The 24,329-nt window shown below is 43.1% G+C and overlaps 1 protein-coding gene across 1 annotated transcript in view; it reads left to right on the top strand.

Annotated features, from left to right (window-relative positions):
• srcin1b (SRC kinase signaling inhibitor 1b) overlaps positions 1–19,465 on the top strand; it is a 40,367-nt gene extending 20,902 nt beyond the window's left edge. Inside the window, exons 6-18 of the mRNA XM_071545760.1 lie at positions 387–558; positions 4,470–5,398; positions 5,963–6,052; positions 6,300–6,340; positions 9,210–9,370; positions 9,491–9,666; positions 10,519–10,649; positions 12,498–12,645; positions 13,439–13,736; positions 14,452–14,797; positions 15,356–15,513; positions 16,680–16,826; positions 19,307–19,465. Coding sequence (XP_071401861.1) covers positions 387–558; positions 4,470–5,398; positions 5,963–6,052; positions 6,300–6,340; positions 9,210–9,370; positions 9,491–9,666; positions 10,519–10,649; positions 12,498–12,645; positions 13,439–13,736; positions 14,452–14,797; positions 15,356–15,513; positions 16,680–16,826; positions 19,307–19,465 — 2,956 coding nt within the window. The remainder of the gene's footprint in view (positions 1–386; positions 559–4,469; positions 5,399–5,962; positions 6,053–6,299; positions 6,341–9,209; positions 9,371–9,490; positions 9,667–10,518; positions 10,650–12,497; positions 12,646–13,438; positions 13,737–14,451; positions 14,798–15,355; positions 15,514–16,679; positions 16,827–19,306) is intronic.
• Positions 19,466–24,329: the final 4,864 nt, after the last annotated feature.

Genomic DNA, 24,329 nt, shown 5'->3' with positions numbered 1-24,329 from the left:
CTAATAAATCGGATTTTGTTCACAATGCTATCGGATCTTCAAAACTAGAAATAGTGGTGAGGCTGGCAGTGTGATTGAAATTCTACAAAATCTGGACGCAATCCAGCCACAGTGAGCATACAAGCAAAGTGAAGAGACGGACACTCACTTGAGGACACTCTCAACTCCATTCGCTGAATATTAAATTCCTTGAGAGCTCAATAACAGTCTGCGTCCAGTTGATTCTCTCATTATCGGCACCTCATGCAGTTAAAGATCTTCCAATATACCTGCAAATGAATATACATCACTTGCTATTAGTGGGTAATAGGTGTTGAAATAGTCTTTGCGTAGACAATTTATCAGTGTTTTATTCTTCATTTTTTTTAATGACTATTGATGTTCAGGTGTCCCAGCACGGCTCTTCTGATCAAAGATGAGACGCGTAATGTCTTCTATGAGCTGGAGGACCCTCGGGATGTTCAGGACCGCTGCGTAATAAAGATTTATTGCAAGGAGCCCATCTATGGTACCTATCCTGGACACCACAACCCACACCTGGCTAACGGAGACCTCCGGGTATGTACGTGTGTGTGTGTGTGTGAATGCGTCTACATGTTTGTGCGTGTGCGTATATGTCATATGTCATTCTATCCCTGCATCTTTGCGCAAGTGCAAGAACACAGATATGTTTTCCTGCAGCACTCAATACCACTCATTTTAAGAATTTACATCTTACATTTATCATTTATATATGCCGCAGGAAAGTCCAATCACTGCTTTATGAATGTGAACATATTGAACCCAAAGATCGAAAAATCAAAAAATCGAAGACTCTAGCCTGTGATGTCATATCGATGCTTGGCCTAGACATACACCATAGACCAGTGGTTCTCAGTGTGGGGTCTGGGGACCACCAGTGGTCCTTAAGGGGGTTCCAGGGGGTCCCCAGCAAATTCATGAATTGTTAAACTTCACCATTGTTTTGTTTACAAAAAAATCTCATCAAATGGGTGTCCATACTAAAATAGACTAAATTAGGGGTCCTTGATATGAAAGAGGTTGAGAATCACTGCCATAGACAATGAATAAGAGAATGACTGTGAATTTATACAATATTTGTATGAACTTTTCATCCAAATTAGCTTTTTATTAGCCTATAGTAGTGCTGTCAGTTCTGAGCCAGATGAACTGATGCCAAGAAAATTATCCTGCTGCATTCACAGTCACCTTTTCATTCTTTACCAATTGAGCTGTAGACTTTGGTTTATGGTAATAGATTAGTGGGCGGGACACACTGTTTTGTTTTTCTGCCCGTGGGAGATAGGAGTGAACTTTTACAAATAATCCCAAGAATAATACATTTTGAAGTTTAAATTCAACGGCAATCCCCTATGAAATGATTATTTATGTACACCCCCACCACCATCCACCTCCCACTGGCATAACATTGATACTTGACTAGTATGCATTAAATAATGTGTCCAAGCATAAATTAGGCTCAGCCCCTCTCCATTAAACAAGTGGGCGTGAATGAGTTATGTGACCTTACACCAACACCACTGGTGCCACTCTTGAACCACTGCCAATCCTTTGGATCAGCAGTGCTGACTGGGCTGGATGCTGACAGATTGCAAAATAGCATAAACACTATTCCTAGATGGTGGGCTGAGGCCCAGTTCAGCTGAGGACTGGGTCATGGATGCAGACGATGTGTATTGTAGTAACCGTATTACTAGTAATAGCAATACTATTACTAGTACTAATAGTGGTGGTGGTTGTAGTAGTAGTTGTACTGTAGCTGTGGTGGTAGTGATCACCATTGCATGTAGGTGTAGGTTTTGAGATGAGTAGGCTATCTAATAGTTTTTACTGTGACTTTGTTTTAAAGGTCCCATATCATGTAAAACGGGATTTCCCTTGCCTCTTTGATTATAGAGAGTTGGATGTGCTATCTAAACATGGTGAAAGTATCAAAATACACGGTCGCCAACTAAATCCACACAATCCATATTAGAAAACAGAGCCTCTAAACGAGCCGTTTGGACTTCCGTAACTTTGTGGCGTCACAAAGGTTCACTCATTATCATTTTTGTAAGAAATAATAGACTAACAAAGTCTTTTTTTTTCAAAGCAGTTGAGCGGTTGTCATTGTTTATTAACCGGAGAGTTTTCCCTACCTGTCACTGCCGGGCTGTGGTGTCTCACATTTCACTCCTGAAACGGTTAGAACAGAGGAGTCATTAATATTAATGAGCCTTAAAGACACAGAAACAGCCTGTTGTTGGCAAGGCTCAGAGAGATGCTGGAAAATATAAAAATGGATTGAGAGTGTTTTTGGTACATGACACCACACAAACAGCTTTGAATGGACCTCAAGACATAAAATAACACTGGAAAGTGTAGAATATGGGACCTTTAAGAAGTTTAAAGAAGATATTGTTCTTTCTTTTCTTTTGATCACTATTAATACTAGTATTAGTAGTAGTAGTTGTGGTAGTAGTATTCGCAGTACCTGTAGTATCCCTTACGTACAGCAGTTGTGGTCATGTTGATGAGCCACAAGATAATTTATCTTGAATCATCAATGAGCTGCTGGCAAAACAAGCACGGCAGCAGAATGATTAGCATGATTAGTATTTGCTAATGCTTTATGGATTTGGTTACAGCTGGAGAAAAATAAACCACTGCCAACAGATAGAGAAACAGTGCCCAATATCATTTTATTTTGCAGTGTTAATATTTTCTGTACAACAACTTGCATTTTGTTACTGTCTAATTACACCGTGATTATGGCAATTAGAGAGCAGTAATTTAAAGCGTTAGAGAATACTGCTTTTATAGAATAAACTAAATTATAAACTGGAGCTCAATGAACTTATGGCTATATCTAAAAAGGGACGGTAGTGCTCACTGTGAAGAAAATGGAGCGTGAATCTAAAGGAGTGGAAGGGAAACGAGTGCTGTCCATTGCAGGGCAGTTTTGACACATCTGCCGCTTTTGTTCTTGTCAATCAAAAACCCTGGGCCTCCGTTTGCATGCCTGTGTATGTATGTGTGTGTGTGTGTGTGCCTTCCTGCCTGCCTGCATGCATGATTTGCAGCTGCCCGGTATGTTTTGGAGGTCAACTGTTCCTTCTCCCCCCCCGGGCTCCGTTGCCATCCTCAGCTTGTGCACAGCTCAGAAATCTCCCTAGCGTTTTACAGCCTTATCGAACCAGCAGGCTTACCTTGAGTTTTATGTGTGTAAGATACACCGGCTGCTTCTTCCATTACCAAGGTGAGTGACTGGGACGTGTGTGTGTGTGTGTGTGTGTGTGTGTGTGTGTGTGTGCACAAATGTTGAACCCTAGCCAGCAGAGTTGAGATTATTCCCTGATTACAGATCGCAAAAGCATGACCAGGACTGCAGTGTTCCATCCAGGCATGGGACTGGAGGACAGAGTATGGTTCAGGATGAGATTGATTGGTAGATCTTCCGCAGCTTGAGAAAGGCCGGCTCAGAACAATGCCAGGGGACGATCCTGTTGAGTTTACCTGTGATGGACGTCTGCTAACTTCAGGGGGCCTTGGAGGTAGACTGAAATGTCTGAATCTCTTCGACATGCTATAGGATAGTGTCGTTGATATGAGGCTGTTGCTAAGATACAAGATGGAAGATGATGGCACTAGAGTCATTAGTCTGCTGTGAGTGTGTCCACAGGGTGCTATTGAAAGAAGCCTAAGGGTTATTATGTGGAAATATTGGTTTTTCAATTTGCATCGTCTCCAGGAGATAGCTGTGTGCGTCATATGCAATTACAGTCTTGTCTTCTTTTGTGTCCCCTTGCTGTATCTGTTACTCTTGGCTGGTACCCTCCAATGCAACGCTTTCAGTTCCGCCGCAGTCTGCTGCTCTCCGTTCTCTTCTGCTCTGCTTTGTTTTGTTCTGTTATATTTGGTATAGACGCCTAAAGATAATCTGTTCATGCTCGGCCACTCAATAAACTATCAACTGCAACTCAAAATACAGTTTAGGGTGCAATTTAGAGCTAATTTCTACATTGGTAACCATTATAAAAGTCCCCATCAAGGATCTACTATCAACCCTGCATTAATACTGAAGCAGTTAAAGGTTAAATATGTAATATTACTGCTTTACTTAAGCATAATATGACTAGTAAATATCAACAGAGGGTCCTGAATGGTACAGAGTGAAACAAAGTGAGCAGCCGTTGCACACGTGCAGCGGAGATTTCTGCATTCAGAAACACAGAAGCGGGCGAGGCTTATGTTTTTGTTGTTGTTTGAAGGCCCTCCTACCACACCAATGTTCATTAAAAAATTGGGAATTTGTTTTTGCCTTGCTTATTGGCAAAAAACACACATCGGAAAATATAATTTGAGACTTTATTACTAATCGGTAGGGTGTTCTGGTAAATTCGGCATGACCCTGCATACAAAATGTAGGATTTCTATACTTGTTACATCTCTGCTTTCATTAATGACAGAGGGAGATGGTGTACGCCCCTCAGGACTCCCCGCCCAACCGCCGCCTCAGCAACCCGCCCGTCTCCTCCCAGCACTCCACCTCCTCTGCCTCGCCTCCCCAAGGTTCACCGTCCCGCGCCCGCCTCCTCTACAGTGGCGGCCGACCGTCCTCCTACGCCGGGCCCCCCCACCACACCCATTCCCTGCCCCACCCCCACCCCCACTCCCACCACTCCTCTCCCCACCACCCCCAGCAGCTTCACCAGCCCCATCACTCCCAGTCGGCCTTCTGCGCCTCGCCCAGTGCCATCCTGGAGCGCAGGGATGTGAAGCCCGACGAGGAAGTGGGCGGGTCCAGGAGCATGGTACTGCTGCGGGGGGATGATCGCGGTGGAGGGGGGATCTACGCTGACCCCTACTCCCTGGGGCCGGACACCAGCCGACTGAGCATGGCGGGAGGCCCTCACTCCCCTCTCCCGGCCAGAGCGGATCCCTATGGCTCCCTGTATCGCCGTGGAGGAGGGGGAGGAGGGGGAGGCGCTGGATCGGTGCGTTCCCTCACTTCCTATTCAGCAGCCGCCCTACAAGGAGAGCTGATGGAAAGTGGCGCTCTCTACAGGCCAGGAGGACCGCTGTATAATGACGCCTATGCCGCGTCCATGCTGGCCATGGGGTTCCGGGTGCCGCCGCCCTCGTCCCCGCAGAAGATGCCCGACATGAGAGATTCCTACGCGGGCACCATGCCCAGCCGGGGATCCCCCGGGAGGCAGAGTCTGCGGAGGGACTCTGTGACCTCCTCTGTGTTTGGGGACAGTCCCAAAGCCAGGGGCCAGGGCTCAGGGCTCAGTCTGGCCTCAGAGCAGCTCTGTCTGATGGCCGTGCCTGGAGGGGAGGGAGGGGGGGCCGGAGGCTTTGGCTCACCTCTGCTGGGGAATGAGACCGAGACCAGGTAGGACAGCCTGTACCACATGGATTTGTTTCCCTGTGTTTCTGCATGTATGCTATTGTACATATAATCTGAGTATGACTGTGTTATGCATGCTGTGCCCATTATACTATAATTACTATATGTATGCAAACGATATGTATGCAAACACCTGCTATTCCTCTCTATTCATTGAGCAGTAGCTGGCTACCACAGCTCGAAATTTATCACCACTACTAAAAGCAATATGAAATTGAGAGTAACTCACTGTAATTTAGCCTGATTTTCCTCTAAAAATACACACAGCACTGTGCGACCAATGTTAAGAATTAATGCTTTTGTCATATAAAGAATATATTATTAATTAACAGTTTTATCAATACAACCGGCACACTAAACCAAATCTAGGATTGAAACACGGATGGATGTTGAACCAATACCATACTTACTTCCTCTCACAACTGGGGCAAAAAATATAGGGCAAACACTGGGGAAATGATAGCATTCCTAACAACATGTGCATTATGTGCAATTTGTGTCTAGCTGTTATTTATAGTATGCTACATATCTTTTGGTGTGTGTGTCCAGGGAGCGCATGGAAGCTATGGAGAAGCAGATAGCCAGCCTGACAGGTCTGCTGCAGAGTGTTCTGAGCAGGGGGCCCGACGCAGACAGCCCGTAAGACACACACATGCACACACACACACACTCACACACGCACAAAGAGAGACACGCACATGTACACACAGAAAAATATTCTGATTCGGGCATGCATAATCACATACTTGCAAAACACACTCCACAGACAGACATACACGCCCAAACACACGCACTCAGGAAAGTAAATACCGAATATATAGCAGCAAACAGCAGCTAAGCAGATAGTGTGTTCTGGCTCTAAGTACTTTAACACTGTCTCTTCTAGGGAGAAGATTGAGTCGGCCAGTGACTGCTCAGGAACTGACAGTAAGTGCTCACTGGGAAAAAAAAAAGAAAAAGAAAAACCTATCACTGGCTGTCACTGCTTCCCACTGCTGTCTGCTGTTTGATAGCCACATAAATTAGCACTCCTTCTCACAGTGCTGCTATTTCATTTTTTTTTTCATAATTCTTAAAGTGCCTCATGCAGTGTGTGATCAATGTGCCTCACTCTGCAAGCTTCTGCATACAGTATGTGTCAGCTTTTGCTGCTGTGTAACCGCTGCCCATGCTTCTTGTTTTAGCTGGACGATCTAAAAAAAAGAAAGGTAGCTATGTGTTCCTGAAGTCTCTGGTACCTGTTCCCCCGTCTACCCCTCTGTGTGTGTCTCCCCGAAGGACTTATCTGCCTCCTAGTTGGCGTCCTTCAATTCCCCTGTTTTCCAATCTTTTGAGTTGGAAACCATTTGAGTTTCATTAAATCTTAAACAACGAAATGCTGTTTTGTCAAGTTTTCATCTTCTGTTATTGTCTTTGTTCTGCGTGGATTGATCAGAGTGAGGTGTTGGTAGAAGCCAGAGTTGTTCCATTCAAACATCCAAGAGTTAGAGTAAGGCTGAACATGTTGTTGGTGAATAAAAACACAATTTATTGTTTTCTTTTGAGAGGTCTTTCAGTATGAGCTGTTACCCTCGGTGTTAAGGAGCCAAGTGGAAGAGATGTGGTGACTTAAAGTTATGGTTGAATTAACATTCCCTTGTATCTGATTGTGTATAAACATTGGAAACATTGATTTCATCTTATATGATAGACTTGGATTGAATATGTTGGGTCTGTTGCAAAGCTGAAGTGTCATATTTTCTCTTGCGGAGAGTTTTTGTTGAACATAAATTTGTATTCCTCCTAAATATCAGATAAGCTTCACAGATTTCCTCCAACTCTGAAAGCTAAAACTGCAGTGCTTCACACTCGTATCTTTAGATCTATCAGACACTTGTCTGTCTGTCAGAATGATGAAACTGCATATTTTCCCCCAACCAGTCACAGTTCCATTGACTCACACTGTTATCTGTGGACAGTCTTTGTGCTTGCAGCTGAAATCAGGACATTCCACTTATTCATCAGAACTGGTGAGGCAGCAGAAAGACATTTTTGGCTAAGGACGACTGCAGGGTTTCGGAGGCACTGCCCACTGCGCTCGTCACACACCCTGCCAAAGCACAGTCTTGAATTAGCTATGGTCAGATCCCCTACAGTAGCTCCCACTCTCATGTTCAGAGTTTCTAGAATATCAGTTGGACTCTCTCAGTTTCACTTCACCTCTTTCTTACCTTGTTCTTTTAATCTCCCCATTTTTAAAGGATAGTCTGCCTTCACTACAGAATGAAATTATTGATTTGTTCTGCTATTTGTGAGGTGAAGTGAGTGCTGCTTGGTGCATTATGTGGGACATTAGTAGGGTAGGCACATATGAAAATGTTGAGATTCTGGTGTGACATTTTATGTTAAGTCATATTTCACTTTAGTAGAACATTAAATTTTTTTAGTGCACATACGTCTTGGGAAGTGAATGTCAACCACCATAAAGGTCTGCTCTTGACAACCCACTTTCAGCACCAGTTTATTATCATTTTGAACACCTGCAGTTAAAACTCATACTTTCACAAACAAGGAAAAGTAGATCCAGGTATCATATTTTATTTTAAGTCCTGGATACTTTTTGAGAATTAAATTTTTTGCAGTATTCAATATTGGAGGGGGGAAAAAATCCTGAATGCTGGTGGTGACAGAGCATCCTCGGGGGCAGCTAAAGTTGGAGGTTGACTGCTCCCTTACGTCTGTGGAGGTTTCTGCACTGAAACGTGAAAACATTCCACCAAAACGAGATATTACTTTCAGCGAGCGTGTTAGCCCAACTGGTGGCATTCAATCAACTGAGGATAACGGCTTTCTGTGATGCAGGAGTGCTACGTCTTCACAGTCTGGAGTCTGGAGGCAGGATTTTATCATGGATGAAAGAAGTAGACTTGAAATGCAACCCAGAAAACCACTATCTGTTATTGATTGGCTGTCTTCTAATTACTGTCCCTTTGTCTTGTGCAGCATGATGCGTGTGACTCAACACCCTAATTACTGTCGCAGAGCATCGCATTCATTGTCATTTCAATGGATATCTGATGTTATTCCTATTTCAGAAACACCCATACTTTCAGGCTCTCTGGGGACTCTCTGCAGTGAGAAACCTGGATTTAGTGGAAATACTGTTGTGACTGCTGGCCCTGTTTGTCCCCGAAGCCTTCCCATGCTGTTTATCATTGTTAAATCTGTGTGTAACACTGTAGTCCCTTCCCTGACCTACAGATAGAACTTGTCCTGGATTGCTGATACCAAATCTTTGTAACCTAGAGCAATCAATATTTTGAAGGACCACTTCCATTAAAGCTTAAGCGAGTGCATTGCAAGATAGAAAACATGTGTGGCAGGTAATGTCCTGATTATTATTGTTATTATTGTTATTATTATTATTATTATTGTTATCATTATTATTATTATTATTATTATTATTATTATTATTATTATTATTATTAGTATTATTATTGTTATTATTATTATTATTATTATTATTAATAATGTCTCCAAGGTGGACATTCTGGTTGCTAACTACTGGCCCATCCCATTTCAGCGCTTCTGTCTTGCTCTGCACTCTATTCTTCTTTTTTTCTTTTTTACTTTTTTTGATGATAGTCAAAGATACGCCACATAGGCAAGTATTCCCTTATTCATTCATCAAAACAAACTTCAGATCCTCTATCAGTATTTTTGGGACAACTTCTATCAGTTCCAGTGTGCTATAAAGGAACGCAAAACAAAGCTGAGAGAAGGACCACTGAATTAAAATCTGCTTTCTGATGGGCAGCTTTGACACCATCGGCTCCATTGGCCCTGATGCCGCCCCCGCCCTCCGGAGCCAGCCAGCCAGTCACAGTGTCCCGTTTGCAGATGCAGCTCCACCTACAAGGCCTGCAGCAGAACACCAACGCGCTGCGCAAACAGCTCTCTCAGCTGCGCAACATGCAGGTGTGTATGCACGTGGGTATGAAACATAATACTGCTTAGTTTGTGTGTGTGTGTGAATCAATGAATGAATGAATGTGTATATTTGTGTCATTTGTGTGTGTGTGTGTGTGTGTCTCCCAGTTGGAGAACCAGGACTCAGTCCTGTCCCTGCTGAGGCAGACAGAGTCCGAGCTCAGCCTCATGATGCTGGACGCCATGCGCACCCAGGAGGACCCTCTCCAGAGACAGCGCCTCCTGGTGGAGGAAGAGAGACTCAAGTACCTCAACCAGGAGGAGCTGCTCATCCAGCAGCTGCAGTGAGTTCAGGACAGAATCACTTTATTTGCAGAAGCGCAATAAATGTAGAGGAATTTATCTTGGTAGCATCGGTGCAGAGGCATATTGACAATGTATGTTTCACAGTTCATACTGACATGCTGAGTACAGGGACAATAGGCTATACATATTCTACAAATATACATTTAGTGTTCTATCACCATGTGCATTCAAACAGCATGGCATGCAGAATGACTGCAGCTCTAAAGGAATAGTTAGATAAATGAGTTGTGCTTGCAGTGGCAATTAGGAGCCCATACTTAGAAAGGACATTAGCATAGGAGTAGTGATCTGAAGCCATATGGTCTCTAATGTTATTGTGAAGATTAAGGTCAGTTTTTTAGTTGTGGGCCTAATTCTACTCTTAGAGTCTAAATGGATGCAATGGTTGCAATGGACCTTGCCAAAAGTGTATTTTTAATTCTGGCTGACCATATTACGATTAGTTTTTTTCTGCTATAAACACTACCTTTAATTCTTAAATTCTAGCTACCCTATTCGTTCTCAACAAGAATAATTGTTTTGACACAGATTCAGTTTGCAGTTAGTACTTAAAAGCACACTTAACAAGAGGGCTTGGCCTCCGCTGAAAATCAAATGGATTTGACCGATGGGGTTCCTGTGGCATCGTACAAACGAGACGAGGGATTTAAACAAGAACGTCCGCTGGCTGAGTTGTGGTAGCAGGAAGCTATCACCTAGCTTCCTGCTACCACAACTCAGCCAGCGGACGTTCTTGTTTAAATCCCTCGTTAAATCCCTCAGATCTAACATCATTTACCACGTTTAGTGTCCAGTCCGGCGACATGAATCTGTGACCTGGTCTTCCCCAGTGACCTGGAGAAGTCTGTGGAGGAGCTGCAGAGGAACTCATCGGTCAACCACGGCCTGGTGACCGAGCAGGACGTGGAGCAGAAGAGCAAGGAGCTGAGGATGCTGGGAGAGACGCTCACCGAGCTCAAGAGTAAGCTCCTCCTGTTTACCTCCTGTGTGTGCAGAGATGCGGTGTGATTGCAGTGTGACAGCCAGCTCCCACCACTGCCTCGAACATCTCCTTTACCGCCTGCTTTAAGCTTGAATTGTCACGAATGCCTAATTCACCTAGTAGTTGTTTTTAAGACGACTTCCCTTCAAACGCTCAGCATCCAACTGTAGCTTTCCAACCCTGCTGCTCCCCCTCTGCTGTTTGCTCAGTATGCCTCAGCACTTTCCTTTCATATGCTTGATCTACCGCATCCTCCCATGGCACTGTAAGCTTCACAAAATAACAATATTAGTGACAGCATCTGCAGATTCCTTTAGATAAAGCTGAATGCTAATATCTTCTGTAATACCTGACTGAACATTAAATTGGAATGATGTTGTTGGCACTGTAAATTTCTCAGATTTGTAAGAAGTAACAGTAAATTAGTAGCTTGCTAAAAAATACTCAAGTACCTTCCCAAAAGTAATGGATTATTCATTTTGGCGTTGTCTTTGCCAGCTGATACTCATTAGTGTTTGGGGTTGATTTTCTTTTAGCTCGCATCAATAAAGGTATAATGTCAGTATTCTTTATTGTTATTACAGATATCAACTCAACATTTTTATATCTGAAAATAACACATAATCAATTAAAAGTAGGTGTAAATACTCACTGACATTACTTTAATTACTCCAGCAGAAGTAAGCTGACAAACTTTTAAAAATGGGTTACTCTTAAAACCCGAAGTTAGTTTCCGTCTCTGCGGTGGGAACGGGTCACAGTTCAGGAGTGCTACAATGCTGTGTGCCGAAGTTATGCTACGAAAAGTCACAGATGAATATTTATGGCTTTTCTTTTCATAAATTGATATTCATGAAGTTTCAGTTTAGCCTTTTGTCCTGCCACTTTGACCTGTATACCTCCACTCTCCAACATGAATATTTACAAGCATGTTGGTCGACCCTAGGAGAGCTCATTATAATATCGTGTAGACTGACCACTCCTGGCTTGCATGTCCACCTACGAGCCCATGAATGCAGCATTATGCTTCTATTCAGTATTTTAGCGGTGACCAGGCAGTTTTCAGGGGTGACTATTGTATAATTAAGTGTACAGCAGGGCATCGTCTAGAAATGGAGGCGCGTGGCATGGTGCTGTCACACAAGAATCATCAAGGTTGTTTCACAATGTGGGGGAATGGCGGGGGGGGGGGGGGGGGGCAGAGAATACACTGGGACCCAGCGGGGGACGTGACGATGTGCACACACAAAAAAGAGACGTTTACTGCGTGTTTTACAAACAACAAGTTCATCCCAGTCTTATTGATTTTAAATGGTGGCTTTGAATTTCTCTCTCCCGTATAAATGCACAAAGTGTGTCGAAAAGCAACAATGTGCATGCACACATCAGATACAGACACACACACACTCTCTTTATTTATGTTATTCCTTTATATTTCTGCTGCTCCCCACATCCAGCATGCCCTCCCCTCTCATTTGACCTACCTTTACCGAATCCAAGCTTTCTCGGTATGACAGGAAAATCCAGTGTCTTCAAAGAGCCGTGACAGTAACAGCATCCTGTCTTCCCTTTATGTCTTTTCTACCATAATCTCCCCTGCCTTCCTCCTTACCTCCCTCGCTCCCCACCTTCATTCTTCCATATGTCATCATCCCAACGCATCCCCTTGACATGCCACTTTCTCTCTTCCCCCGTCTGCCTTTTTTTCTCTCCCCCTCTCATTCTGTCTCTTTCCTCCCTTGATCTTTGTGTTTTTTTTCTCTCTCCCTTCCTCGATAACACCTCCCTCACACACACACATCTCTCCCATCTCTCCTTCTCATCCAGACCAATTCCCCAGCCTGCAGAGTAAGATGCGGGTGGTGCTGAGGGTGGAGGTGGAGGCCGTTAAGTTCCTGAAGGAGGAGCCTCACCGGCTGGACGCCCTGCTGAAGCGCTGCAACACCATGACCGACGCACTCACCACGCTACGCAGGTACACCGTCTCAAACACTCCTCAGCACCCCTCAGTTATCTTGAATATTGTGTTCTTAATAAACCAGGTCTGCTTGCATAGCGCACATCTGCTCCTCTTTTAGACCTGTTGTAGCCTTATGGTGCTTCAGTTTTTATTGTGATTTTCTGTAAGCCTGTTCTACAGTTCAATCGCTGTAAGTCTATATGTGTCTTCAAAGTTTTACCTACTTCTGTGTAGACAAACGGAATTCGTGAGAATTCAATCCAGGCTGTTACTGTCATTTTGGAATATGGGAAATGCAATGTCTTTTGCATTGTGCTGAGATGTACAAGCTGGAGGCTTCAACTGACTGACACTCACTGCAAAAACTGCAAAAAATAGATGTCCATTTTAAAAAATCCTGGTCTTCATGAAAGAATATGTTACTAGACTATAAGTGGAGAGGATAAAATAAGTCAGGCTAGAAATAAAAGGGAGAAATCTGAGGCAATCTCAAAACTGGATCGATAGATTTAATTACGATATGAATCTAATAACGTCATGTTTTTTGTATTATATATATACGACATTCTGGATTCAGATATAATCATGCTTTACAATGAATATAGATAAAGTACTGTCATAAAAGTGTCGTTGGTTTGACAAACTATGTTATTTCTAGAGCAGTTAGAACGTAATTTAACTTCTGCCATTGTGAAATAGTTTGCACTTTGGTAAACTGCAGTTTCAGAATGGCTTCTGTAACACCGTCCAGGACCTTCATGCTCTCCTGTGTGTATTGTAGTGTATTGTATCCCCCCTTTATGTACAGACAAGTCACCGAGGGCGTGTGGAAGGGCCCCGAAGACCTGTCCAGCCAACCTCAGAAGAGAAGCGAGGACACGGGGCGGAGCTCCGACCTGGACATCCTCAACAGTCCTCCCCTCAGTCTCAATGACCTGAGCAGCAGTGCCGGCCTGGCCAACTGGATGCCGGTGTCAGGTGGAGACATCGACGCCTCAGGCCCGGAGCAGGACATCCAGCCGTCAATGGCTTTTAGAAATCGGGCTCTCGATGACCTGCCGACTCGCCGTCCTGCGGATAAGTCTGTGTCGGCTGAAGTCAGACTGGTAATCAGCTGTTGATTTGGATAATGTGTGTTTGTATGTGTATGTATTTGTGCACATGTGTGTGTGGCGTGTTAAAGACCCCATGAAATGGCATCGTTACTTCCTTGATCTGATGCATTTCCTGTTGAAACAGGATGTTGGGGCGGGACATAATACAGTAAGGGATCATTCAAAAGTCTAAACCAATGGAATATGAGTCAGGGAGAGAAAGGCTATTTTATTTGATGGGAGGGGTTCAGAGGAGTGGGATTGTTAAAAAATCTGATGGTTTTATTGGTTGGAAATTTATAATTACTAGTGCAGCATGAAGTCATCATGAAAGATACTCTGTTTTCCAGAAAGTTAAAGTATTGAGAGTTAATTTCATGTGGATTTTAAATGCCTTTTTCTTCATTTTTGGATCAGATTCATACATATCATCCAAGGCTCAATGTACATTATTCAACACTGACTGTAAACATGTCAGCCTGCATTCACACTTGCATCTGAAGGTAGTTAAAAGTCTTACTGAGATCCTATACACACACCAGCATCAATAGGTATGCCATTGCTTTTATCTCTGTGTTAACCATAGAAAGCACAGTGTATGCATGAATGAATGTGTCTGAAATATGTGTGTGTTTCTGCATCTGTGCCTGTGCCTGTATCTGTCTGTACTGGTTTGTGGCATGTTATAGCCCATTAGTATATATGTCTATATCTGTATATATGTCAGGCGGCGGAACGGGACTGGGAGGAGAAGCGGGCCAGCTTGACCCAGTTCAGCGCCCAGGACATCAACCGCTTGCTGGAGGAGACACAGGCCGAGCTGATGAAGGCCATCCCGGACCTGGACTTCGCTGCCCGGCACATCAACAAGCCGGCCGTGCCGCCCAAGCCTCAGATCACCATCCCTATAACCTCCACCACGGCCACCTCTCCCGCAGCCGGGACCACCGGCTCTGCGGCGGCTGCCACCACCAACACCGCCACGCCCAGCGGGGACCAGCAGCCCGGCAAGGTGCAGATGGCCGCCCAGAAGCTGAACAGTATGGATGGGGCTGGCTCACGGCGTGGGTCGGGTGAGTTGTTTCTTTTTTTTCACTACTGTCTATGAAGTTTCCAAGATAACGATGTTGCAGTTTTTTAAGACTCATGTTATGGCTGAAGTGGACTGTTGTAGCAGTGCATTTTTGTTACTATGAAAACACACATTTTAATACTTGAGTTCTTCTTAAATGTATTGTATTTTATGTACTACTAATATCTTAGTCTCCTTTTTTACCTGTATTGTATTTTAATGTTTCTGGTCCTCTATTTCTGTCCTTCTATTCCTTTACTTTATTCCTTTACTTTCTGTTTTAACTCCAAAAGCCTTGTCAGGGACATGGGTTGCAAATCAGTTGCTGCATGAATGGCATCTGTTTTTTATTTTATATATAAAACAATGTTTAATGTGTTTGTCCCTGAGTAAATAAAATAAATAATAAACTAAAAAGTTCTATTTTTGATCTGTGTGCTGTTTTAATTTTGTTTTTGTTATGACTGAGCAGCAGCCAATTATGAGTTATTTGTGACCCAAGTCTTATCATGCTATGACTGTACTAAGACTCCATATCGTTGCTGCTGTGTGTTTACAGCGGAGCTCACTGTGGCCAGGTACCGTACAGAGAAGCCCTCCAAGTCCCCGCCTCCCCCTCCGCCTCGCCGCAGCTTCCCGTCGGTCCACGGCCTCACCACCAACCGCACCGGGGAGGTCATTGTCACCACCAAGAGTCTGAAGGTGAGAGACAGTACTGTCGATCAGGGATACCTGAACATAAATTATATATTAAATCTCACCTTGGAATACCGTCTTAATAGTCTCATGAAAACTCGACGGAAACAGGCCTGTGACCCATTTTGGATCCTGACCCACAGCTCAAGATACCAGGCTCTTTAGTATGTATAACAAACCACGTTGGAACCAGGGTCTCATACATAGGAAACGAAACACGTACTATTGAACCAAAGTGAATTATCTCCCGGCCAAGGGCAATATTTAGGTTTATGAGTTCTCAGGCAGGGACGGGCTTCTATCCAATCTCAAGCCTCCCTGACCTTTCTCCATGGAGAAACTTGCCCTAAGCTCCAATATAGATTTATTAGGTATATCTTAGTACCATAGAACTCACTTTTGTCTGCAGAACAGCTTGAAATCTTCTAGACACGGATTCAACAAGGTGCCAGAAAACCATCCACATGGGGATCTTGGTCCAGGCAGTTCCTGCAGATCTTTCAGCAGTGCATTCATGCTACAAAAATCCTGTTCCATTGGAATAATCTAAAGTCACTGCCATGTTCCTGGAACCATCTAGAGCCATCTGGAACCATCTACAGACGATGCATGCTTTGTGATATTTTGTGATATTATCTTGTTAGAAATATCCATTTATAGTCACAATGAAATAGCAGGTTGAAATATTACTTCTTCACTTTGCTAGCTAATTCATATCATAACATATACCTATTTAACCATAAATGCCAAAAAGGTTTTGCCCACAGGGCTGCTGCTGTCTGGATGTTTTTTTGTTTATTGCATCAAAAACTATAGACATTGACCCAGCTGGCACCAACGAACATACCACATTCAAAGTTGTTCATGTCACGCCTCTTGCCCACTCTCGACCTTGTCTGCATGCTATATATATTGAGTCACAGCCACATGACTCACTGTCTAGAAGAGCGAGCTCTTGACATGAATGGGGAGGTATATCTAATAAAGTGGCCACTGAGTGTATGAACAGTAGGGATTTAGGAACAATCGTCAGTGAGGCCTTTGTGATACTCAAAATACACATTTAAAGGTAATGCATGGTTGATTTTGGATAAACTACCACAGGGGTTTATACAATGTGAACTTTTCCTGTAATAGGTCTATGTCTGTGTGTAGAGGTTTTAACATCTTTATTTTGCCTAAAGCAGGAAGAGGATGGCGACATGCCTAAAACTCTGGTAAAGTTGAGGCGGACCCCCTCTGACACCCCTCGACCCGCCTCCACCCCGCCTGTCATCGCAGCATCGGCCATTCAAGATGAGGACGATGAAGAGAAGATTATCGCTGAGCTAGAGGTATTACAATTTAGAAATGCATGATTGGGCATCCAGATGTACCATAAATTAGTCTCTCTCTAGTTGTCGCCAAATAAGATGGAAATTGTTTATGTGGTTGCTGAATTTTCTTATGAATGCAATGTGCCATATCAATGTGATAACATGTCTTTGCCGCACTGTTCCATACGACAACCCACCGTACAGATATTTCAGAGAGCCTCAGTAAAAGATTCCCCTTGTAATATACGGTCCAACACCCTGCCAAGGGCCACTGCTTCCCCTCCCTGCACCTTTGGGTCCTTGGGAAGAAAGGTAAATGTGAAGCTTCCCTTACTGAACCTACAGCCCTCTCACTCTGCCTTGCCTGTGGACTTGCTTCTATTTCCAATGCTTGTTCCTTTACCTTCCTTTCCCCCTTTTATTTACTACTCAAGCCTAAAGAACTACTAATGCGCAAATAAGTGTCAACTACCTCTGTTCAGGATAAGCCACAGTGAAAATGAAACGCACCTCTAAAAGCGCAACACAGAACATGTGGTTGTAACAGTTGGGTTTCACTCAGCAACGACTTAGAGAGAGAGCGATTTGTTTGTCAGTGTTCCGATCATTGATTTCAAAGACCTGTATATTTACAGGTTCTCCAAAAGACACACTTTGAGAAAATTGTTGGATATCAGTTTGTCAGAGTGCAACAATTCTGCGAACTGTCAAACACAGGAAAATTCAGTGTTAAAATTCACTTCACTTCACTTTACTATATGCCATTCAGTCAAACGAGAACCAAAATCATTTAACACACCAAGCACAATAAATGTGTCTTGGTAACGTTGGTAGAGAGACATACTTACAAAAAGAGAGATCTAATGACAGCTTCACAAAATATACTGATGTAGGGCTGCAACTAACACTTGGTTTCATGAACGATTAATCTAGTGATTATTTTTTCGATTAATCAATCAATCATTTAGTCTAGAAGATGGCAAAAATAATGACAAATGCCCATTACAATTTACCAGACACCAAAGTGATTCTTAAAATTGCTTACTTACTTAGACATATTTTTACTATGAATTATAATCGATTCATAATTATCGATTAATTAATATAATCGATAATCGTTTCAGCACTATACTGATAGTAGGTAGAAAGACAACAGGACCTCTCACGGGACAGTGCAATGCATACTATTGAGTATAAATAACACTCTACATACTGTATATCCATCCAGTATTCAATATTTTATAGCTATTCACACTGAAACAGCATGCAGCATGGTGTACAGTATGATTGCAGCTGTAGAGTGGAGTGTAGTGAGTGAGAAGTTGTGTATTGATCCAGACGGTGTATCATGAGGTAGTTAAACTGAACTTCTCTTTCTAACCTTGCTAACAATTCCTCTCCTCTATTGACTTCCAGCCTTCTGCAGCAGGCTTCCTGAGAGCTTTAATGCATTATATATAAGATGATCTTTGTACAAATGTTTGGGAAACTTGCCCTAAACTTTGTTTGGTTTTCTGTGTTAACCAGCCATGTAGATATATATCCGTACAACCTTGTTATTGACGGTGAGATTTGGAGTGAGTCAGTGTGCTTGACGCATGCACACAGAGTATAAGTAGAGCTAGAGTATATATAACTTGCTGACAGCTCTAGTGACATATTTAGCTGAGTAAAAGGTCTTGTTTTTGTTGCAATTATCACACAACAGCGCCTAAGCAGGTAGCTGTCAAAATGAAGGACAGTAAAGGGGGGAAAGTAAGGGGATTTTAAGGTTCACCACTTCAGACGGAAATGTTTCTCTGCAGGAATTTATTTCCATACCTGATGTTTTAAATTCAGGTCTTTTTTTACTCAGTAAAGGTATTTAAGGCACTGTGCTGTCATTAAAATTGCATTCTTGCCAACAGTGATTAATGTCAGCAGAATGAAAACATGATGGTTTCTTATATTGGTCCTTAAAATGATATTTCCCTATGGCAGAACATTTTCCATTTTTTAGCACGCATATCATAATTAATGAGTGGTCAAGCACTAAAACTGAACACTCTCTGTCATTTGTCATTTCATTACTTTCATTTTGAAAACCAAATTTTAACATCTACAAACAAGGAAAAGTATATCTAAGTAGTATTATTCTTCCTTTTTCCTAGATTATTCTTTTCAAGAAATAATTTTGCCTGTCGCAATTACCAATATTGAAAACTGGAGAAAAAACATAAATGCCGGTGGTGACAGCAAATCCCCTAGACAGCTAATTTTGGAGGTTGATAGCTTCTGAACTGCTATAGAGGTGTACGCATTGAACAGTGAATATGTTCTACTAAAGTAAAATATCACTTTATATGTACTTGAGCAAAAAGCGAGTGAAAAACAGAATGGACAAGACTGGTACGTGTGATGATGTGAGGTTCCTGAGGTTACGACCATCCATCATCATTGTAAAATAACTCATTCAAATGGCTCAAACGATGCTTTCTGCTTTCTCCTTGCACCCACAGAATGCCAGTAACTCACCCGGCCCGGCCAAGGGACCCCAGCCCACTGTGGCGGCCAGGCTCAAACACCTCCAGCAGGGCAGCCTGGAGCGACCCAAGACCCGCAAGCAGAAAGAGGATTTCCCAAAGATCCAGGGCCAGCAGCAGGTATTCCACTTCTAAAACAGCCGCCTCTCACGCTAGAGTCTGACCCCCTCTCCACCCTGCGGAGGTTTCTCCCCTGCGACTTCGGGGAGATGAGAAAAACTGTACCAGCAGACAACATGAGATCACACAAAAGGAGAGGGGAAATATCTACAAAAATCTTGATTTTCAGCAACAGTTGTTGATGTGTGTTTTGACATTTGAGTTACTGGATCTAACCTAGCTTGCTTAGAGAACAAGTTTTTGTCGTGCAAGTATGTTGGTGTTTTGATTTTCTGAGGAAGGTCTTGGTGGTGCTTGTGACTGATTAAACTAGCTGTATGATAATAGTCAGATCTATACAGATACATTCTTTGCCTCCAATGTGCTACATAATCTTCAATAATGCCACGGAATTATTTCACATCTCAAAGTCAAATTGCTGACCTTCCACCACGATCCAGCCATGTATTCTCTCCCTGATTCATTTCCCTCTTCTCTCACTCTATTCATCAAATAATTACTACATGCTGTTCTTTTTGCGTTATCCATCCTTTAAAATCCCAAGGTTGGCAGGGAGTATTCAATAAGTTCTAAGTATTTCAATAAGGTTTTGAACAGGTATTATGAGCCTCCAAGGTCCAGCACAGGCATTATCAAGAGGCGATCCATTAAATTAGCTTGCTTAGAGTTTCCTTAACAGCATTGATGCTGAATGAGTGTTAAGCACAAGTTCAAAGGTCACCTGTAAAAAAAAGTTAGTTTTGTAGACGAGTTCTCAAATAGCAGGTCAAATGTGCATTTCAGTTCACAGTAAAATCCTGCTTTGTGTTTACAAATCAAAGAAACAAGAAACATGCAAAGAGAAAGTAAAGTCCAAAACCTGTATTTGAGTAGTGACAATAACCTAATGAAAGGATGACTGAGGTAGTGGATAGTACCAGAGGTAAAACACAATACACTTCCGAGACTTGGTATTTTCCAGGTGAACTCTCATGCGCTCCGCTCAGATGTGAAGCTCTATTCGTCTTATCTGCTCCTGCAGACACTTCAAGCTGCTTCTGACATGCTGAGTGGAACAGCTTTGACCCACCCTTTACCAAGTTCCTCTAAAAAGAGCTTCAGAAAATTCCCTGAGAGAGGCAGTGATAACACAGCAAGCCTCTCGTTCTCAGTTGGGGAGCACCTTAGCCACTCACCCCAATCCCCTCATTTCTCTCAATAGCCATAATCATCTTTTCCGTTAGTTAACTCCTAGATACCAATGCTACATTTGGGGCAGTTCCAGGAATCTATTCCGATGGATTGTTTAAGTTCAAAGGGTTTCCTTTTGGCTTGAAACGGAGCCCATATTTCCCCAGAGTCCAACTTACAAATTATTTTTTTAACCATCAAACTTACCTCATCCATTAGAAACATTCCTTTCAGAGTTTCTCAAGGTTTTTTTTTTTTTCCAAAAACCTACAAAACCCCCAGAAAGCACAGTGTCCTTGACAATACCTCCCATTAGCCGTAACAGTAATTAGCTCATGGCTAACATGGCTGACCTCCATCTGACACAGTGTTGCCATCTGGGCAAACATTACACTGCCCCCAGATAAGGACCGCAAGAATTACTGTTCATGAGAGCTTGTGTTTTGTGCTGGTCTCAGACTCAAATGTGGCATATTATTTGTGCCTCCAAGTGCACCCATTGCCCTTATTGGGTTTTTTCTCCTCACATTCAATACACCTGCTGAATCTGAGAGAGTAACTTACTTTAGGGATCATTCATATTTTCATAGAAATCCCCAAGAACCTTTTCTGCTACAACTCCTACACAGTCAGGAGTGAACCCATGGCTTGATATGCTGTCAAATATGGTGTTAATAGCATACAGAAACAGATATACTATCAGGCAACTTCTTCAACACAGTGCAATATAGTTTACTGTCTGTAATCAATACAAGCAAAATTACTTGTACAATTTACTGTGTTTGTAACATGCAAATAATGTGAGTGATTATTTTACAGTGGTTCAACATCAGTAGGCATAAATGCATCTCTGTCGTCCTGTACATACCGTATTGTGGTTTGTAGGTCAAATGAAACCCCATGTATATTGTATAAAGAGCATGCCCTTTCAGACATATGGGAGGCATTACTGGGCAGCAACAAAAGTTTCAGTCATTATCAAGCAATGAGAATTAGCTGCAACTGTTCACCATCTGACTCACTGTGATTTTTTTTTTTTTTTTTTTTAGCATTTATTTTTCACACCTTTTTGTAGTGAAGGATGCAGTAAATTTCACACGCTGCCTGTGTCAAGATCAGCAGAAGTGGTGTAATGTGTGTATAATGTGTGTATTTGCCTCAGGCAAATGAATGCATTTGGATTTTGAAAGTGTTTGTTGACAAAACTTGGAATCTAGTCCAGTAACCAGAGGCTATTAGACTACAGAACAGCATCCATCTGGAAGAAGTGCCAAAATAATATGACCAAATGCTACAAATTTTATCTCAAAGCACAGACTTTATATTTTTGTTGACCTGTGTAGTCATAGGTAGAGTGGACCAGGATGCACTTATGTGCCTACTGTTGATTTCTGTTCGCATCTAAAAATAGGGATGAATTAGAAGTTGATGGAAATGTTGCTGCTTTACTGCATGAAGAGAGGCGGTGTACTTTATACCCTAAATCCCTTGCAAGCAGGGGCGGTGCACCTGTCTCCTCTAGTCCTTGTGTTCCTGGGAGCACTCGGAGAGCCACAGATGTACCAGTGTCCCCCCGAGGCACGAAGGAGCACCGTGTCACCAGAAACTGTTTTCCCTTATCGTTTGACTCGAGCTGTTGTCAACCTTGGAATCTTCCCTCCTTCTCTAACACAGTTACACACAATATGAGTGTTGAGAAGACTTGAGTAGCTTTTTAAGGGTATTGTATTGAGCCAATCTTTTTTCCAGGCAGCGTAGCAGTCCCTTTAGCCTCACCAACACATCAAAAATCCCTCTTCGTCTGATCACTTTTAGCCAAAACTGTGACTTTACTTTGATCTTATCCTTTGCAAAGTGGGGTTCATGCGCTGTGGATTCTATACTTACAGTAGTTTTCTGTCATGTTACCATGCACCGCTATACCATATCTCACTTGGGGCTATACAGGCCTCCCAAGGACACACCCAAGACCCATCCATCATGTGCAGAATACAGCCTGCCACCAGTGACACTAAATTTAAGCCTTCAACAACAGTCTACCGGCTCACTTGGCACCCCACAGGCATGCATTTCCACTGTAGCCATGCTTTTGTCCACATGCCCGGTGCCGTAAACGGCCTGGGTCATTAATCTTTGTGAACGTAACTGGTTTGTCCTCATAACCCTTTTGCCTCATTGAACATTTGGATGGACAAACCGTCACCAGCCATGTGTGGCCCATAGACATCTAATCAGAGGGAAAATCTCTTGTTCACTAATGGGCAAAGCCATTCATTAGCACTGGCATCAAAGGGGGACTAGCCAACGTCCACATTTTGGTTGCTTTTTCACTTACTTTGTTTATTTGGTTTTTAAAGGGGCCTTTGAGACTTCTGCAGTTGCTGTGATGTTAAGAGAAGATCAGCTCAGATGCAAGTAAATGTTTTCTTAGCAGCACCCAAGAGTCTTGGCTAATAAGGGCTGCGGTCATTGCAACACTGAAACACTTTCAGACAGGCTGAAAATGAGTGTTGTTCTGTGCTGAGCATGGTGTGATTGATATGGCCAATCGCAGCTTTGAAGTCTGCATAAAACCCTACATGTGGTGGAACTGCTAGCCAGCAGCGGGGAAAAAGTCAAATCAAATACTGTGCTTCTCCCATCTCCTCCCCTCTCCTCCTCTCCTCCTCTCCTCTCCTCATCTCCTCTCCTCTCCTCTACTCTCCTCTCCTCTCCTCTCCTCTGATCTCTGCTCCTCCCCTTTCCTCTCATCCGCTTCTGTCTTTCTCGCTCGTTCTCTCTCCTCCCATTCTCCTCTCTGTTCTCCCAACCCCTCCTCTCCCCTCTCCTCTGCTCTCCTCTCCTCTGCATTACGTTATCCTCCCTCTCTATCCCTGCCTTAGATTCCATTTCCCCCTATTCCTGAGCCCTCTCTCCTTCCGTCCCCTCCCCTCTCCATCATACAGCGAAAAGGAAGAGCTGAATAAGGACAGATTGCTTGTCCCAAAGCCCTGACAGCAGAGCAATAATGATCACAGCATCATTTCTGCCTTTGTGCGGCATCATTTCTGCCTATGTGCAGCTTAGCGACAGCCACATACGCTTCTCTCTCTCGCTCTGATCTATCCACAAGCACGAGGACTGTCACGCCGATGCACCAAACCCGGCATCCCCAGTGGCCAATCAGGAGATCGAAGTAGTGCAGGGGGGACCGTTCAGCTCCAATGACTCATAAGTCACACAGCAACCCCCGTAGCTACCTTGACGCAATTCAGCGACACGCACAGCAGATCAGAGGGCTTCATAGATGAAGGTTTTTGAGAGAAACTCATCTGAAAAATACATTTGTCTGTTTGCAAAGTTTGATTTTTTGTCTTTTTCCTTTTTTTGTCTCTCCTTTTCACCGCTTCCTTTTTTCATTCAACTTTTTAACCTATTGTTTCTGGATTTTTAACATTTATTGCTCTCAATTTTTTTTTTCTCTTTGCTTGCTTTGTGCATCTGCATCTTGGGCAGTGCTGAACTTTAGTCAGTTATTGCTTCTTCTTCTGCAGCAACCCCACTCATCCCTCTGGCCAAGCTTCAGTTTCGCTGACGTTTCCCTGCACTGGGAGCCAATTTGAGCTTTTTTCCACACATCTTTTTGGTCTGTACTTTGGTTCACCAGAGCCAGTCATTCCTTTCTCTCTCGCTTTGCTCTCTTCATTTTCTATCTGCTTCTCAGGTCTCT

Source organism: Centroberyx affinis, unplaced genomic scaffold (genome assembly GCF_046629955.1).
Source record: "Centroberyx affinis isolate AG114_WGS23_722 - 3 ecotype Tasmania unplaced genomic scaffold, CSIRO-AGI_Caff_v1 ptg005038l_1, whole genome shotgun sequence".
NCBI lineage: Eukaryota > Metazoa > Chordata > Actinopteri > Beryciformes > Berycidae > Centroberyx > Centroberyx affinis.
The sequence above is the reverse complement of the archived record's forward strand: the minus strand, read 5'-3'. Positions and strand labels throughout refer to the sequence as shown.